Consider the following 17,754-nt stretch of genomic DNA (forward strand, 5'->3'; position numbering starts at 1 on the left):
ATGGATAGTGATGGTTTGAACCCAGAAATCTACCTTAAGTGTGTATGTGCACCTGGACGATGGTCTGTTGACTGTCACTGAAGATCGTTAAATCTTGGTTACTTTCTCCAAATTGACCTAATTCTAAATTTCAAAAGATTGGATTGTAGACCAGTACAATATATCACTAGCTGTTGTTAGTTTTCGGATAGATATTTAGACGGGAGCTGTAAAATAGTGAAAGCATCACTGGTAAATGTTAATCTGAGACCGTTAGTATTATTAGGGATGCGGGGTGATTGCTTACTAGGTAAGAGATGGCTAAGCCCCTTGATCAGCGGACTTTTATCTAAGGTGAAATCTGGCGGAGTTACCTGACTGATTCATGGTGATGAATCAGGGTGAACACTCATGAGTCATCGGGGGGTGACTACACCACGTGACCACAACGTTAGACGTAATTAAAATTACGTCGTGTTTTATCTCGTTATGTGTTCGTTAACCTTTATTGGCAGTGACGCATCTTAAGCGGGGTTGCTTTGTGATATTTCCGGGCGCGGGCCCTAAATTCGTAGTGAGCAATCTTCGGTCGAGGCTAGTGCGACAGCAGCAGCCGCAGCGACAGCAGGGGGCGCCCCATTGCGGTGTGGGCGCAGCGCGCGACGTTCGAGAACGGCCGGCGCCCGGCGCCCATGCGTCGCTCCAGCGCACGGCGAGCGCCGGGTGCCCCCACTGTTTGACGTCAATTTCAGACAGCGATCCCTGAAACAGCATCTGAATCGAACTAGGTTAGTCTCCGGCACGGTTTAGATCTTTGCGGTGTCACGTTTCCTGTAAAACACTTCGGCTCGATCTTCCGAAAACTTATCGCCCGATAAAAAAAAAAACCAAAAACGGGCCCTTCCCCGCCCCCAACGGGGGTTTGATGGTCATTAGTAAACGGCTCAAGCCCCTGAGATACCGGATTATGGGGGAGCCACAACCAAATGATATCTTTAGATAATTCCACGATTGCGAGCGCTGGGTCGTATTTTAAGTGTCGGCGAATGGTGGAGGCGACCATTATTACCGTATACGCGGTAGCGCGGTCAGGCCCCGAGTCACAACGTCTTGGTCGCCGAAAAAGCAGGGTTCTGGTGACAGGTAACATCAGTGACGGCAGCGGCACGCCACCCACCTAAAACTGTCGACGCACGGGTGAAACATGAGTGGGGTTACGTTCGCTGCCGGGTGACGTAAGTGCTGGCGCCGACGTCGATTTTTTTTTGCCTATTAATGGCATCTGACAACTACTGGTGGTGTTGCGGGTAGTGGGTTGACTTAAGTTATATGCAGGACGCGACACCGTACATATACCTAGCAACAGCGGCAGTGGTGACACCTCCGGGTTCCTGCCGCGGCCTCACCCGTCTCTCACTTGCATTACGCCACCCCGCCCACCGCCATTACCACGTTGCTGTGAAACAACCGCCTCCCCCATTTGGTGCCCCCATTGTTTCAGATTCTCGATAGTCTCGAATGACGGAATTGCCTCTCAGCGCCGTCGCTGAGCGCAAAACCCGCCGGGCCCATAAGAACTCCCGCGACGGCTGCCCCGAGTGCAAGCGCCGGCGAATAAAGTGCATGGAAGAACTACCCCTGTGTCAGAACTGTATCCGCAAGGGGATCCGCTGCGGCTACTTGGACATGGGCGCCGTCAAGATCCAGGCGCTCCGCGACAAGCACGCGCTTCGCCGCCGCCAGGAGAACCGCGAGTTGGCGCTGATATTGCTGCCGGCTCCCAGCGCCAGCGGCGCTAGTGGCAGCGCTAATACCAGTACTTTGAGCGCTACTGCCACCGGCGGCTCTACTAGCGCCAATACTAGTACTTCTGGCGCTACTCACGCAACCAGCGCTCCCTCCAGCGCTCCCTCGAGCACTTCCGGCGCCGCCACTCCCGGCGCCGTCAACGCCTACGTTCCCATCCCCGTCCCCTTATACGACACCACCAGCGTCCCCACGCCGCCCGAGCCGGCGCGGCTGAGCCCCGAGTGGTACGCCCGCATCGGCAGCCCCATGGCCGTCTACTTAAACCCCCCCGCCAGCGACGGCGACAGCCATATATATCCGCCGGCAATGCCGGAATTGCCGGAACTCCCGCCGCCGCCGCCGCACTCGGCGCCATCAACGACAACATCAGTGCCGCAACAGGCGCCGGTGCTGACGCCGCCACTGGGACCACCGTTACTCCACGCCATCACCACGACCGCCCAATTTAGACCCCACCGCAAGCTCGCGCGGCGGCTTAAGCTCGACTCGGTAAAAGTGGCCGACCCTTTCCATCCGCTGCTCGCCCGCTTCATCACCATCCACGAGAACTACGAGGCGGTGTGGCTGAACAAGTACCGCGACCTCTACTGGCGGATCCTCTACGAAGTGGCGCTGAAGCTCGAAGTGTACTGGACGTTTTTCATGGACCGGTCGCTCAACGTGTTGCTCAACGAGTGTAACTACTTTGTGGCGCTGAAGCTTCCCAATGACGACGGGCGCACTAGCCACTTCACCAGTACCGACCTCAAATTCCTTCTAAAAAGGTCATATATTTATTACGGGAGACTTATCCGCACGTTAAGAACCCTGATTGACCACCTCCACATCGAGTACCCGACGAAAATCCTGTTGTTTGCCGCGTGGCTGACGTTTTTGCACCCTCACTCTCAGCATGAAGTGTTACAAACGATGTATGGCGGTACCATCCTTTTGGCGACGAAAATCGCTACAGAACTGCCTACTTTGGACGCTATTACACCGACAATCCGCACGATGATCCAGTTACTCTATACTCGAGGACTGGAGCTGATGATCCCTGACTACCCCGTCACGCTATTCCACCTGCTTCGAGACGTATTCTACGGGCTTCGCGCGTGGCTAGAAGACCGTGATTACGTCGTAGGTGGAGCTCAAGTGCCACGCTACCAGCAGGTGAAATTTGCCGGTCTCATTCGCTTTGCCGACGAGTTTGCTGACGACACGTTTCCGGCGCTCCGGTACTTGGACGCCCACTACCGGCCGCGTATCCCCTCGGGCTACCGTGACCCAGGACTGCTTCTAGTAGTGCTGGCGAAGCTCCTTTTCGCCACGTGTGTCCGCTGGTTCCAGATCTTCGCCAACGAGCTGTTGCTGGTGGGGCTGAGAATGCCTTTAATCTCACGCATCCTCTACTTGTGCTTCACGGCGACGGCACGCGCCCTCGCGACAGTGGTGCCGACACTCCCGGCAATCCTCTTAGTGGAGCCGTTCAACTTGATGGCAGCGGAGACGGAGTTCAATGCCCGCGCCTACGAAGTGACCCCGGACAAGCTCGCCCCGGACGAGTTCGATTTCCTCCACTTCATCACCACCAAATTGCTGCGGGTGATCACTTACTTGAAAATGCGCAACGACCTGTACCTCTACACGACGCTGCTGTTGCCCGTCCCTCCCGTTGACGGCCTTTTCAATGTGATACGCAATGTCGACCACAACACCGACAAATGCGCCTACACCGACATCACGTACGTCCAGGCGCCCAAAGTGTACGGCGGCGAAGAACTCCCGTGGCACCCGGACCACTCCCGCTGCCGCCTCACTATAGACCACTACCCGTTCATCAAAGACGCCGCCGTTAAGTACGGGTGGCACCACCTTGTCGAGGCGGAGATTGCCCGCAGCAACGCCGCCGCCGTCCACTCCCCCAACGTCTTCGACTGGGACTCGGGGCTCTACGCCGACGACTTCGACGCCCGCGAGCTCGTGCGCCTCTACTGCGCCCAGTGCCACCGCGAGTTGACCCAGCTGATGACCCTCGACGCCCTCCGCCAGCGCGTGGCCGCCATGAACATCCTGCGGGCAGCGATGGACCCGGCACCCTTATAGACATAGACAGGCCCGACAACTGCCGACAGTCTGGACACTAGACATAGCCATTAGCTTTTAATGAGACACGACAAGCTTGGACGATTATTACTGGGTATCGATTGATGATCTCATCAGCGGTGATGATAACTCTCAATTATTCGTGATGCTCTATTTTCAGAAAATTAGCTAGATTCGCCAATTGGGATTTTAGGGAGCATTCGGTCATCAAATTACTCGGCCACTTGACTAATCCATTGTTGATATCTTGAAACCAAAGCTATCGTTGGAGACTCGGCTAAATCTCGTCAAGGGTGAAGTTGCAATTGACTCTGTAATAGCTCTGTGGATTTAATCTGCAACTCAACGTCTCATCAAGGAAAGATTCGTTGATGTAAAGTGCGTACACGCCAACCACTGATGGCTGCAAATATCATGCGAAGCCGCAGCACCACCATATGACTCCCAATCTCGATTAAAGACTTGCTATCGTCCGTATTAACCACTGGTCGGTCCGATTAATAAGCGGCTTTATATGCATGGAATATGCGGCATTGGCAAGCAGGTGGTGCGCCTGATGCTCGAGCACCTGCGTTAGCCCTGTACCTCACGCTCAAGCTGATTGTGCTCGCCGAAAACGGATATCGACGCCCTACCACTAAATCCCACCAAACGAGGATAAATAAACCCATAAATTCTCGTCGTCTACTTCTCACAAACAATCTTAATCATGGCTGCTCAACCCACCACTCAATCGCCCTCCTCCACCCCTGACGCCGGCAAGGACCACAAGTGGTCGCCCTACTTGGACTACCACGGCAAGGAATGGTGCGTCATTGGTTAATTCTATATAAAGAATCAATAAACGGACAATTCCTTCAATTACGAGTGTAGATTGAAATTTCTGGTTTAATTGTCAATCGCACTTCCTTGTCAGGTGCTATATGAGAGTGCAAAGCCTGTCAATAGCCTCATCAGAGATCAAGTTCACAGCTTGCCTCCTCAAACCAATGACACCTGGCCCAAATTCCACACCACAAGGTGTACTTGTGGTTATCGGGGAAGCTATTTCTAGAAATGTGGCTCATATACTCTGCGACTGGTGATTACAGTTGGCACCGCTATCATTCGCGGTAACACCAAACACCATAAAACGCTAAACCAACCCCAATTTCACATCAAAATAATCATAACACGTCATCCTTATCCCTACAATTACCCTGCTCTTCAGACCCTTCACAAATCACGTGTACCCCTCCTGATCTCATCGGCCTCACTCGATCTCATCGCGAAGCACTGGACGATGGAGGAACCGGCACCGGCACCGGCGTTGCTGACCTACCAGGACGACACCACGTTTGCCCGCTACGAGGAGGCGGCTAAGCCGCGAGACCACCTCCTGCTACCGCAGAACAACAGCTACGACGACTACGTGGTCGAGGTTACCCGTTTCTACCAGCTTGGGGAATTAGCCGCTAACATCGCCAATCTGAGCTACAATAAAGTCACATTGCAGTTCCCCGATGAGCTTATCTGTGACAGTGCCACCGTGGTCCATATCCTCCAGAAATTGGTGCCTGGACGCCAGTTCTGGGTGCTTGCCGATACTCTGTATTCCCCCTGCTGCATCGATGAAGTGGCCGCCGAACACGTTAATGCTGATGTTGTAGTTCATTTTGGCAATGCCTGTTTGAACCCTGTGGCTACATTGCCGGCTATCTACGTGCTTGGCCGTCCTCAAGTGGATTTAAGTGAAGTGAGCAAAGCCCTCGATAACTACGCTTCTGAAGAACCTGACACCCCCTTGATCGTAATGGGAGATACCCAATATGCCTGGAAGCTTAACGAGTTAGCAGGATTGCTGAAAGCTGACGTGGTGGTCGCTGACGTCGGTGTAGACCCTAATTCAAAAGCCGAGATTTTGGGACACCCACCTCACACTGACAAATCGGCTTATCATGGACTTAATCGAGTGATTTCCGGTATCACTTCACTGGAAGAACTTTCTGCATACCGTTTGTTTTACCTCGGAAACCCGCAACCACCGAGAATGCTCCAATTGTCCACCACCTTCACCGACGTCCACTTCCACGACCCTCAACTGAACACCAATACCGTCCCCAGTCTCAATCGAAGATATTTGAACATGCACAAAGCCCGGCTGGCGGCTACCGTGGGGCTTTTGCTCAATACTCTTTCACTTGCTCATACTCGCCAATTACTCGATACTCTAGCGGCTAAAGTGAAAGCACTGGGTAAAAAGCATTATATGTTTGTTGTCGGTAAACCCAACGTGGCCAAGCTTGCCAATTACGAGCTGATTGACGTGTGGTGCGTGGTAGGGTGCGACCACCAGGGGATCATTTTGGACGAGTATAACGAGTACTTCAAGCCGATCGTCACTCCCTACGAGTTGATGTTAGCGTTGAAGGATGAGATGACATGGACGGGTAAGTGGGTGACCGACTACCGCTCCGTTCTCGAGGAACTTGCGGAGGGAGAAGACGCTGAAGAAGACCGCGAAATCGATGAGGACTACTCCGATGAAGAGCCGGAGTTTGACCCTGTTACCGGTAAGTTTGTCCAGTCCAAACCGTTAAGACAACAGGCTTATTTACAGGTTACTGCCGAAGCCGATGATATCACGGAAACTGCCTCTGACGCCCACCAGCTCGTAAAGAAGTTCTCGACGACGATGACGATTAAGAACACGGTGCTGACGCTGGCAGCGCATTTGCAGACTAGAGCGTGGACTGGTTTGGGCAGTGACTGGAAGGATGATGAAGATTATGATGAAGAGGGGGCAGTGGTGGAACAGGGGAGAGGCGGTGTGGCCCGGGGATACGACTTTGATCGGGAAAACAAGACATAAACATAAACCTTTAATTATAGATACACACCCTGTATAGTGATATTAATAGACATCAAGCCATGGGCAAGCCACCTCTTTGAGAGGGCTTCCGATTAAGATATCAAGTGTGTAGTTAAAATCACTCTGACACGATCTTGTGACGGAAACTATCATCATTAAGGGTTAAATGCTCATACTTTGAAGGGGCCCATAAGAACGTACTTCTAAGACTAGATGATGTTCTAGTTACACATCGAAGTCATTAGCTAAATCGACGCATCCTCTAAGTTTATAGCTTTCACCTACCTTACATGCCAAATTTGGTGCTCAATACTAAACTATTAAGTGCTAGACTATTAAATGCTAGACTATTAAGAGCTAATGAAGTCTATATTCTTCCACCACAGACAAATAATCGATAATGAAAGCAATCCAGAGCACATACTCTCGACTTTGACCCACTCAAGACTATTTACGTGACTAGTCACTTCGCGGCAACCATGGTCACACACTATAGAAACCCAGGAATTTGTCCAACATTGATTTGCAAATCCTACGTTTATTCAGGCAGTTTCAACTGGCTACACGTGTGGCCCCATCACACCATTTCCTGCCCCCTGCTCTGCTAGCTTCTTCTGCCTCGGCCCAACCCGTAAAACTTTGCTTTTTGCGGGGCCTGCCTTACGTGCACTCCAGCTTATCGCGGCTGGCTAAGGTGTTACCAACTCACATGCCAATAGTCCCCGGCGACTCCGAGATACCCTCCCGTTACCGCCTCCAGCCTGACACCCCCGTGCCCGAATGTTGCTCCGGCTCGCGTTCGCAGTGTGTGCCGCCGTGCTCAACCACATGCCGGCGTTCGTGTGGGTGTTGATCGACTTCATTTCCGACGTGTGTCTGTTCTGGTGCCGCCAGTGCTACCTGATGGTGTTTGACCGCCACGACCCATTGAAGGAGCTGATCACGCGGTTGAAAAACGTCGAGACGTTCCATGAGTGGAAGCTGACCGTCACCGAGATCGACCGGTTGACTAACATGAACTTGTGGCGCCAGAACTTCATCCTGAGGCACTACGACTATATGCTCATCAACGACCGCATCCAGAACTTGAGGGAAGCCAGAGACGGCGACGAAGTCCTCAAGTTGATGCTGTTGTTGCGGCTGGGGCTCATCCGCAACTTCGGCGGTATTGCTCAAAAGAGGCTCTACCTAAAGGCGTATTTGGGCACCAAATACTTGATTGAAGAGTACGTGAATGAGGTGCTTGAGTGCCTCCAGTACTTGCTGGAGCTGATGGACTTGGCCGATACCGATATCATGAACCTGAAGCAGCTTAAACTTGACTTCTTCCATGATGCTAGACAACTGTTTGGGCTGTCGGCGTTATTGCTCCAAGGGGGTTCATTATTTGGTTTGTGCCACTTGGGAGTGGTCAAAGCTCTCTATTTCAAAGGTCTTCTACCCAGAATCATCGGTGGTTCCGCCGTGGGAGCGGCGGTGGCGTCGTTGGTCGGGTGTCTTGTCGACGACGAACTCGTACCCATTTTGCTCGATATCGGTAAAGTTATGGGTAATGTCGACCGCCTCAACCACGACGTTGATGAGAGATACGGTAGCGTCATCGATAACGTGGTGAAAAAGGGGTACTCGCAGGATATCTTGCTTTTCCTCAAATTTGTCCGCGACCAAGTGGGTGACTTAACCTTTGAGGAAGCGTATTTGAGAACGGAAAAAATCCTCAATATCGTCATCCACCCGACCAATAAACTGGTGCCACCTCTCCTCAATTATATCACTGCTCCCAATGTGATTATCTGGACCGCCATCTACGCCCTGATAGGTACCGGTGTCTTATCAGATAACGTGTGTCTCTACGTCAAAGACTTCAATAATGACATCGTCCCTCGCAATCCAGAGTTGGAAACCACTTTTTTAAAGCCGCAGGACGTGTCGTATAACCAGCAATACTTTGGTGGACCCAACGCCGCTGCCAACTACCTACTGGGCCATACCCCTTACGCTCGACTTACCGAGTTATTCAACGTCAACCACTTTGTCATCTCCCTCGCCCGTCCCTATTTGGCACCGTTAATCTCCAACGACTTGAAGCATCAGCTGATGAAAGCCCTTAAACTGCCAAAGCACGCTAGCGACCACACCACCAGCGCCACCTCTGAGAACTTCCACGCAGCGCTAGTGGAGTTGGAAAAGTACAAGACTAGCCACCTAAACTTGGTCAAACGGTTTAAGCAGGTGGCGGGGCTCGAGATCCAACATAGGCTCCAAGTAATGAACAAATTGGGGATATTGGGGGATATGATGAAACGGTTCTTTATCGATGAGAAGCCAACGTCGATGCAACTGTTGGCCCTGATCAGAGAGGTGACCATTGTCCCCGAGCTCCGCTACCTTGTGCGGGACTTTTCTCGCGTGTTCGACGTTCATAAATCGATGGAAAACATCCCCTATTGGATCTTTGTGGGCGAGCGCCTGGTGTGGCCGTTGTTCCCGTTACTCTGGACCCGGTGTCTGATTGAGTTTGCCCTTGATGATCTTTACCACAAACACAGAAAGGGGTAAGAAATATTGCATTTTAACTAATAGATATTTATTGTAGCACTGATGTTTGCAGCACCGATGTTTGCACGGTGTCGCCTCCCCTCCTTGGCTGCAAATGCACTGGCGCCGTTTACCGCGCACGCTCGCCGGGGTCAGCTGCCGTTTGCAAACGAGCGGGTGCGCCTGCCCGCACGGTCACCACTGCCCTTAAGCGAAACTGATAGCGACGGCTAATCACGGCAAACGCCAACTACGGAGATAGCCTCGGAAACTCCACCAAAAAAAGCACCGATGATGACACCCATCCTTAAACTGCTGTCACCGAGAGTTTCTGGATTCGTCGACGGCGGTCACGGGGCTTGGCGGGTCATAGCTTTTCATCATGGTAGTGATCTCGGAGATCAAACTTAGGTCGGGCGCGGTGCGCCTTCCGCGCACAACCTGATCGCTAACAGCAGGTGACGCCGACGGCACCTGTCACGAAAAGCCACCGATGCCAGCACTATATAGGGCGGCGATTGTCCCTTTATCTGAGGCCTAGTATTCACCATGGAGTACAAGTTCCACCCTGAAAAGAAAGCCACCATCGTCACCGCGCCGTTCCTGGGCGGCCAGCCCAAGGGCGGCGTCGAGCTCGGGCCCCAGTACATGCTTGATGCTGGGTTTGACAAACAGCTCGAGGCGCTCGGGTGGGAGACGGAGCTCTCCGAGCCGTTGAAGGACACCCATTTCGAAGAGGCAAAGACCAACGATAAAGACGCCTTTGGCGTCAAGAACGCTACCCTTGTCGCCGAGCTGGGGCGCCTCATCCACGAGGCCGTGTACTCGGCGCTCGAAAACAAGCGCATGCCCGTGACCATTGGCGGCGACCACTCGCTCGGCACCGCCACCGTCGCCGCGGCGCTTCGCCACAACCCGGACACCTGTGTCCTCTGGATCGACGCCCACGCCGATATCAACTCCCCCAAGACCACCGAGTCGGGGAACTTGCACGGGTGCCCCATGCTGTTTGTCATGGGCATCGACACCGAGCTGTACCCGCCGCAATTCTCGTGGGTGCCGCAAACGCTTAAGCCGAACAAAATTGCCTATATCGGTCTCCGTGACGTCGACGCCGGCGAGAAGGAAATCTTGAAGAAATACAACATTCCCGCCTTCCTGATGTACCACGTCGACAAGTACGGCATCGGCAAAGTGGTGGAGATGGCGCTCGACGCCGTCAACCCCAATCGCGATTGCCCTGTCCACATGCTGTACGATATTGACGCCATTGACCCTTCCGTCGTCGCCGCCACTGGTACCAGAGTAGAAGGCGGTCTCCTGCTTAGAGAGGGTTTGTTTGTCGCCGAGGAAGTGGCGGCGCTGGGTCTTTTGCTGCTGGTGGACATTGTCGAGCTCAACCCGTTGCTTGCCGCCACCCCCGCCGAGCTCCACAACACCGTGCTGGCCGCGTGTGCCATCGGCCGCTGTGCCTTGGGCCAAACCCTCTTATAGATTGACGAGTACAGCATCCAATAAACGTGTAATTTAGATAACTGGAAGGTCTACATATCAAAGGACATAATTAGCGTTAAGTTTCACCGAGCATCTCTTGAATTCCGCTTCAAGATTAGAAATTTGCAGACCACACAATGTGCATCCACGTTGTCTTGATACATCTCATCGATCAAGTCTTTCAGTGATGAGTGTGTATCCATATGTTCACACAAGGCTATAAATAGAATCCGATGGCTCGTCGTGTAGACAACACAAGCAGTTGTCTACCGGCTCAATGTACCCTACAATAACCATTTTCAGTAGTCCCGTCGGTTACGATATTTCCGACACTTCCGACGCCGACAGACATTCTCGGCAGCAGCTCCCCGTGGGGTGCGCATATTCTGATAAGGGCAATAAATGCCAGAAACTGCCCACTATTTCCCCATTGAGCTTCCCCGCAGCGCCGTCACCCCACCCCGTCGGTGACCCCAGCAATTGTCTTCATGTTTCGCCCTGCTACAATTGCCCCCAGCACCTTCCACGGCAAAGCAGCACTGCCTCGGTCGATTGCTACTGACCACCTCATTATGGGGTGTCGCCACCTTCTACGTGCAGTATCACATGCGCCCCTGAGCTTCTCTGGACGCGGCTTCCGCCAGTGCGCGCCACACAAAACCTATAAAACCCGCCCCTCCTCTTTAAATATCCACCACAACCCTAATTGTCCCCGCCTGCCAATGTCGCAAATCATCGCCTCCCACGTCCCCACCTCGGTGTCCAAGGAAAAGCTCGAGAACTTCTTCTCGTTCTGCGGTCAGGTGACCCTGGTTTCCCAGCTCAAGTCCGACGACGCCAAGTTCAACTCGTTCGAAGTCAAGTTTGCCCTGCCCAAGGCGTTGCTGACGGCGTTGTTGTTGAACGATGCCGAGCTCGATGGCCTCCCCATCCAGGTGAAGGAGGACACCGGCGACGCTGCTGCCGATAAGGCGCCCAGCTACGACCACTCGCTGGCGCAAGCTACCGACGACAACAAGATCCAGGCCACCGTCACCGGCGACAAAAACTACGACGACGTCGACCAGGAGGAAAAGCCCAAGTACGCGATCATGGCGCAGTTGTTGGCCAACGGCTACATCATCGGCGACAACATCATCCAGCAGGCGTTGGAACAGGACAAGAAGAACGGCTACCTGGAAAAATTCAAGAACTTTTTGACCCAATTGGACGAAAAGTACATACACTCGTCCGACCCGGACTCGTTGGCTAACCAGAAGCTCAAGCAGGGCCAAGAGACCTGGGAAGCGTGGCAAAAGAAGTACGGGCCCCGCATCTCGCAGTACTTGCAACAGGCGGCGTCGTCGCCTTACGGGGTCAAGATCAACGAGTTCTACCAGAACATCGCCCAAAACGTCCAGGAAGTGTACAAGGAAGCCCAACGGTTGGTCGAGTTGAAGAAGGGCGAACAGGAAGGCGCGGCGTCGGGTGCCTCGGGTGCCTCGGGTGCCGGTGCGTCGCAGCTGGAAAAGGCTGATGCCTCGGAAAAGACGGCTTAAATCCTTTTTGGTTTGTTTGGGAAACTGTGTTTAATATGTTTGTGAATACACTCTCTGCCTATTTAATTTAAAGGTGTTATTTTCTTTTTGGGGTTACGGCGACTCTTCGGTGGCAATCACCACCGTCTCCCCGCTCAGCTCGTGGATGATGCCGTTGGTGACAAACCCCTGTTCGGAGCCAGCGCCAAACACGTGGGTGAGCGTCTGTTCCGGTTGCTTGGGCGGGTCAAAGCTCTGCTGTTCAGGCAGGCACTCAAACAGGATCACGCCGAAATGTTTCAGCTCTGTCGGCGGCACCGCCTTCTTCTCCGGCGAAAGTACATAGAACAGCACCTTGTCGCCCCGCTGGGGCTGGGCTTCAGGGTTCAAAGCGACGATATCCTTCTTGGCGCCCCAGGCGCCTCCAGAAGCAATACACTTAAATCTCTGCGGCTCGGACCCGTCCTTAGGGAAGATCTTGACGTAGACCTCCAGCTCCTTGCCCGCCAGCATCAAGCGGTCGTTGCCTTGAAGCAAACCGGCACACAGCTGGCCGTCGACTTGTTTCAACAAGTTGCCTGCCACCAGGGTGATCTCCATCTTCTTGCCATCAAACAATGGCTCCCACTCGTCGTGGACCACCGTGGTAGATTTCTGGAACGGCAACGTGATCTCAAGCTCCAGCAACACCTGCCCCTGTTTCGGGTGCCCCTTTTCCAAGAAAAACATCGTGTTGGCAAACTGGGTGGCAAACAACGTGTTGGCAAGCGCCAACGTGGTGTGGGTGGTACCGATGTTGATGGTAATTGAGCCATCAGGTTTCAGCCAGTTGTAGGAGTTTGCAGCCGGTTCTTCGCCATGGGAGTGAGACCCCGAACACGGCTCGCCCCCGTGAGTGTGTTGGTGCTGGTGCTGGTGGGAGTGGCCCAGCATACACACCTCGCCGTTGTGGGTGTGCACCTGTTGCTCCGGGTATTGTTCGGCTAAGTCCAACTCCTTGAAGTGGCCGATTTTGAGCGGTTCGTCCATCCACAACTCCAGCACCCCGTTGCGTTGGTTCCCCGGGACGGTGTCGACACCAGCAACAACTACTTGCACGCCCTGTTTCATCAGCTCCACCAGTTCCATGATGACGTGCTTGATGTTCTGTGGGGTGGAAAATACCACCACCAGCTTGGGAGCGAAGTCCGTAGGGGCTCGCAACGAGTAGCCTTTCGACGGGCTGATGGTGGTGCGTGACAGCACCAGGAGAAACCGTAATGAGCGAAGCATTGTCTGGTTTAATATGGGGTGAGTGTTGAAAAGTGTGGGGAGGAGATGGGCGATTATATGGGATCTTGTGCGCGCGCTCGCTTAAGCCCGAAAAGACGTCGCTAATCCCGGCTGCCTCGGGGGTTTTGGGTATGATGACTCAAATACCGGACCCCACCGACATTACCAGACTGTAACAGTTTTATTGTTTGATTAGATTCTTGTGGAGTTTCAGTTTTATACTGTGAATTACTAACACAGAAGAGTAAACTCCATTCAACACGTGCCTCGTATATTGTACACCCTGTATAACATCCACAGAAGAGGGTACTCAAGTGGGTAGTGATCCACTTCGATCAAAGTAATGATTGATTTGCACACTGATGCCTAAAATGTCTTAACTTGTCCGAGATTGATTGATATATCGTATGACATACTCTTGACTAATGAATGATTTATCTGACCAATTGCTTTGTGGTATGGAATGCTATTAATATACAGTTATGCTAACTACCCTCAACCCCTCTTCTTTCGCTTCTCCTTTTTCCGTTTCCCCTTCTCCGTACGTTTATTCGGAGTGCTCCAATCGTCATCGGCATCAGAGTTCTGAAGCAGCCCCATGAGATCAGGATCAACGTCGTCGTCCACTTCAAGCTGGCTAAGCTCAACCACGGGAACCTCGGTGTTGGTCTTCCCGTTAAGCTCCTGGACATCTTCATTAAGTGATGCCATCTCTTCTGCAGCCATAACATCGTCGACTTCGTTTTCCTCCCGCTTAAACTCCTCCTTTTCCTCCTTCACCTCTTCCTGCTCCTCATCCGCTAACTCATCACCTTCATCAACAAAGTCGTCATCAAGCCCTAACTCAAGCCCTTCCTTTCTCATTTCCCATTGCATTTTCTTCACCGCCTTCTTGTGCTTATTCAGCTGTTCGTGCTGGACAAACTGGTTCTCGTTCTTGAACACTTTGTTACAGATAATGCACTCGTACTCATCATACTGGTCAGGCTCATTTTCAGATTCCGCGTACTCCAGTTCTGTCAGTACATTGTATTCATCCTCCAAAAGGTCCTCTAATTCTTCAAGTTCAGCTGCCGTCATTGTCTGCCATTCCTGAGCCTCAAATTTACCCGTGGCCATGAGTTGTTCGAGCCGTCGTTGCTTCGTTTGCTCTCTGAACTCTTGCTGTTGTTTAGCTTTGCGCTGCTTCTCTGCCTGTTCCACCCCTTGTTTCACTCTGGGATCCCGCTTCTTAATAAACAGCACGTAGCTCCGTACCGCTTCGTTATACTCCTTACGAGCTTGGTCCCTGATCTTCTTATTTTCCTTCTCCATAAGTCGACGGGTACGCCGATCAGGAGCCATCAGATATCGGTATTCGTCTCTCCAATTGAAGCTTTTGACCGTCAGAAATTGGGACCACTGGTTGTAGAATTCTCTGGTGTGGCTCACATAATCACTGTGAGAATTACCAAATTTCTTATAGAGACAATAGTCTTCCAGTGCCATACCATCATCATCCTTATAAGTGTCAAACTTAGGGAGGTTCTGGTGCTTGCCGTGTTGCACTTCTTCCTTGGCTAACCGGTCAAATACCCGCTCCACTACCTTATAGAATCCCATTAACGTGTCGTCGACTTGAGTGTACAATACTGGGTTAAAGTACCTCATCAACTCGTCAATCAGCATCGTGGGAAGCACCGTCTGGGGCTCATCGTCAAACACCTCGTCATCTTCCCTTAAAATCAGCAGTTTATGGGAGTCATACCACAGTCTTTCCTGAGGGTCCAGTAACACTTCGTAGGCGGCGCGGACGATGGCGAAACGGGCGTTGGCTCCTTCGACGTCATCAGGGTTTTTGTCAGGGTGGAGCTGGAGCGCTTTACGTCGGAAAGCCTTCTTTAACTCGGTGTCGGAGGCGGAAGCCTCGACTCCAAGAAGCTCATAGTAGCACGTCTTCATCGTGAAAAACCGCCTGGTTGTGAGCCCGTGATAACATTGAAAAGCAGTCGTGTGTTTTGGTGAATTTGTGAAATAGGTCGTGTCAAACCCGAAATCTCGAAATTTCGAAATCTCACGATCAGTTTATCCCGGGTGCTGAAATCAAGCCAAAATGGCCCAGACTTGTATTTAAAGAAAATACTTAGTACTTCTGACCCAACTGACATCACAATTTCACAGAAGCATTCCCATCCTTTCATCATTTTGTGTTCCAGACACTTTTTGTGCTATTCCATGACTAATCTTGGTAGCTGAACCAGTACAAGTTGCCTCAATTGAATACCTGCTTACCGCCTACTATATGTCTCTGAATCGTGACGTCGTGTATTCAGTCATGCTGATGTATATATGTATAGTTTAAAATGTGCTAAGATGTGTCGTCCTCGGTGATGGACACGTCGGGCGACTGGATCTTTTGCCGGCGGCGTTCTTGACGGAACTTTTGAGCAGCAGTCATCTTGCCGTTGGCAGCTTCAGGGGCATCCCCGCGAAGCTCTTGGAGCAAGTTACGTGCTCTCAGCCCCAAGTCGTCGTCGTCGGCAGCGGTGCCGATAGTGTCGGCGGTGGTGTCGGCGGTGCCCACGGTGGTATCAGCGTCGTCGGTACCAATATCGTCGTCCAAAGGCAGCTGGGGCGGCGTTTCCTCCTGTAAAGGCACCAGCCGCTCCAAAAGCATCTTCTTCTTGAGCATGGCCCGTTTGCGGGCCAGCAGCGTCTCCTTAGCGGGGCCTGCCTTCTTCAACCGGTCGAGCAACGTGTCCATGACGTTGTCCGCAGGAGCCTGCTCCTCGGCATCGTCGGCGGCGTCGTAGCTGTCGTACTGCTGCTGCTTCTTCTCCAACGCCCGCTTGCGCTGTTCGTAGATTCTGATCTCTTCCTCCCTCGCCAAGTTCTCCCGTTGGGCTCTTTGAAAGTCCTTGGCGAAATTAGCGAACTTCAGCAAGAACGAGTTGCGCACGAACGGGTCCAGCGCGTCCTCGCCGAAATGGCGCATGAGCTTGTTGAACTCGCGCACGGTGCACGTCAGTTGTTCCTGGAGAAGCTCCAGCTTCCGCTTGGCCTTGGGCATGATCGGAAGCACCACCTTGAGCACCCGGTCGTTGGGGTGGAACTTGTTCAAGTCCAGCAAGTTGCCGATGTCGATCAGCAGCTGGACGTTGCGTACCAGGGCCAGGTAGTCGCGGCAGTCGGTTTCGATGGTCTCGATGGAGTACTTCTCGATCTCGACACACTTGGCCAAATCGTCTAAGAAGCCAAGCACTTCCGGGTACTGGTGGCGAACAATCTTTTCCACGTAGTGTAAGAAAGTCATCGAGTTCTTATCGTCCTTAATGAACGAAAGACGTGCCAACAGTGAAAGCTTGAACCCCTTGGCCTGCTTGGTGTGGTCGTTCATGTAGTTACCCACCGTCAAGATGATGTCAAACACTTGGCGTAAGTGTTTCAGCTCTCTGATGTTGTCGACAGCAGTATCGATCTGGCGCAATTTGTGTACGGTGTCGTCGTAGTCCTTCTCGTAGGTCAGCACCACGGTAAGCGCACGCACTCTCAGCTTCCAGTAGTGCTGCAAATTGTACATGAGCTCCAAGTAGATGCGGTCAGGACGCTGGAGTTCGCGGGGGTCCTTTTCCGGTTTGGCAACTTCGCCGCCAGTGGTGTAGTCGGTCAGATAAGGCTCAAAATTGCGGGCAAGCGAGTTCGAGATGTCGCAAACTTCGTCGCGGCCCAAGAACTCAAGCACAGCGCCGTTGGACACCACGTCGTCGTCACAGCGCAAGATCTTGGCGATGAGCTCTTCGTCAGTACAGGCGTTGAACAGGTGCAAGTTGATGGCAAACTGTTGCGCCACGTCCCGCAGCAAGAACAGAATCTTGTTGAGGTCTTCCTTCTTGACAGTGGCGAGTTTTTTGACGTCCTTAGCGGCAAAGATGATCTCGATTTCGTCCAATACACCCTTAGACTGTAACTCCAGAATGATCAGGTCTTGAGACAGCTGGTTCCAGAACTGAGCCATGCTTCCCACATCGAGTTTCTCCCAATGCAATTGCTTAAGCTTCTTCTTGGGACGAGGGTATTTGTCGAAAATGGTAAGCGGGCGAGCAGGACGAGCATCGTCGGCGTTGGTGCGGTACATTTTTTGGCCGGAAGGTAAAGGTGGAGGCGGCGGGGGAGGTGGTGGTGGTGGAGTACCGCCAAGGTTAGGAGGAGGTCCTGGAGGAGGTGGAGGAG

General features: G+C 52.6%; 9 protein-coding genes across 9 annotated transcripts in view; 5 read left to right on the forward strand and 4 right to left on the reverse strand. All coding sequences in view use genetic code 12, as the record gives it.

Moving 5' to 3' along the window:
• Nucleotides 1–1,497: 1,497 nt before the first annotated feature.
• Nucleotides 1,498–3,873, forward strand: DIURU_002261 (uncharacterized protein; the record flags this gene model as incomplete). Its single annotated transcript, XM_034154893.1, has 1 exon — nucleotides 1,498–3,873. One exon carries the CDS (start codon nucleotides 1,498–1,500, stop codon nucleotides 3,871–3,873), a length of 2,376 nt encoding a protein of 791 aa, XP_034012955.1.
• A 1,282-nt stretch (nucleotides 3,874–5,155) lies between these two features.
• Nucleotides 5,156–6,724, forward strand: DIURU_002262 (uncharacterized protein; the record flags this gene model as incomplete). The annotated part of the gene is made up of 1 exon (XM_034154894.1): nucleotides 5,156–6,724. The coding sequence occupies one exon, from the start codon at nucleotides 5,156–5,158 to the stop codon at nucleotides 6,722–6,724; it is 1,569 nt and encodes a 522-aa protein (XP_034012956.1).
• A 780-nt stretch (nucleotides 6,725–7,504) lies between these two features.
• On the forward strand, nucleotides 7,505–9,283 carry DIURU_002263 (bifunctional triglyceride lipase/lysophosphatidylethanolamine acyltransferase; the record flags this gene model as incomplete). The annotated part of the gene is made up of 1 exon (XM_034154895.1): nucleotides 7,505–9,283. One exon carries the CDS (start codon nucleotides 7,505–7,507, stop codon nucleotides 9,281–9,283), a length of 1,779 nt encoding a protein of 592 aa, XP_034012957.1.
• A 528-nt stretch (nucleotides 9,284–9,811) lies between these two features.
• CAR1 (arginase) lies at nucleotides 9,812–10,756 on the forward strand (the record flags this gene model as incomplete). The annotated part of the gene is made up of 1 exon (XM_034154896.1): nucleotides 9,812–10,756. The coding sequence occupies one exon, from the start codon at nucleotides 9,812–9,814 to the stop codon at nucleotides 10,754–10,756; it is 945 nt and encodes a 314-aa protein (XP_034012958.1).
• A 722-nt stretch (nucleotides 10,757–11,478) lies between these two features.
• On the forward strand, nucleotides 11,479–12,294 carry DIURU_002265 (uncharacterized protein; the record flags this gene model as incomplete). Its single annotated transcript, XM_034154897.1, has 1 exon — nucleotides 11,479–12,294. One exon carries the CDS (start codon nucleotides 11,479–11,481, stop codon nucleotides 12,292–12,294), a length of 816 nt encoding a protein of 271 aa, XP_034012959.1.
• Nucleotides 12,295–12,387: 93 nt separating this feature from the next.
• On the reverse strand, nucleotides 12,388–13,545 carry DIURU_002266 (uncharacterized protein; the record flags this gene model as incomplete). The annotated part of the gene is made up of 1 exon (XM_034154898.1): nucleotides 12,388–13,545. The coding sequence occupies one exon, from the start codon at nucleotides 13,543–13,545 to the stop codon at nucleotides 12,388–12,390; it is 1,158 nt and encodes a 385-aa protein (XP_034012960.1).
• A 495-nt stretch (nucleotides 13,546–14,040) lies between these two features.
• DIURU_002267 (uncharacterized protein) lies at nucleotides 14,041–15,486 on the reverse strand (the record flags this gene model as incomplete). The annotated part of the gene is made up of 1 exon (XM_034154899.1): nucleotides 14,041–15,486. One exon carries the CDS (start codon nucleotides 15,484–15,486, stop codon nucleotides 14,041–14,043), a length of 1,446 nt encoding a protein of 481 aa, XP_034012961.1.
• A 406-nt stretch (nucleotides 15,487–15,892) lies between these two features.
• Nucleotides 15,893–17,659, reverse strand: BNI1 (formin; the record flags this gene model as incomplete). The annotated part of the gene is made up of 1 exon (XM_034154900.1): nucleotides 15,893–17,659. One exon carries the CDS (start codon nucleotides 17,657–17,659, stop codon nucleotides 15,893–15,895), a length of 1,767 nt encoding a protein of 588 aa, XP_034012962.1.
• Nucleotides 17,660–17,723: 64 nt separating this feature from the next.
• DIURU_002269 (uncharacterized protein) overlaps nucleotides 17,724–17,754 on the reverse strand; it is a gene marked incomplete at both ends in the record, with an annotated part of 3,427 nt that continues 3,396 nt past the window's right edge. Inside the window, one exon of the mRNA XM_034154901.1 lies at nucleotides 17,724–17,736. Coding sequence (XP_034012963.1) covers nucleotides 17,724–17,736 — 13 coding nt within the window. The remainder of the gene's footprint in view (nucleotides 17,737–17,754) is intronic.

The sequence above is a fragment of the Diutina rugosa genome (assembly GCF_008704595.1).
Source record: "Diutina rugosa strain CBS 613 chromosome Unknown scaffold6_size315584, whole genome shotgun sequence".
NCBI classification, from domain to species: domain Eukaryota; kingdom Fungi; phylum Ascomycota; class Pichiomycetes; order Serinales; family Debaryomycetaceae; genus Diutina; species Diutina rugosa.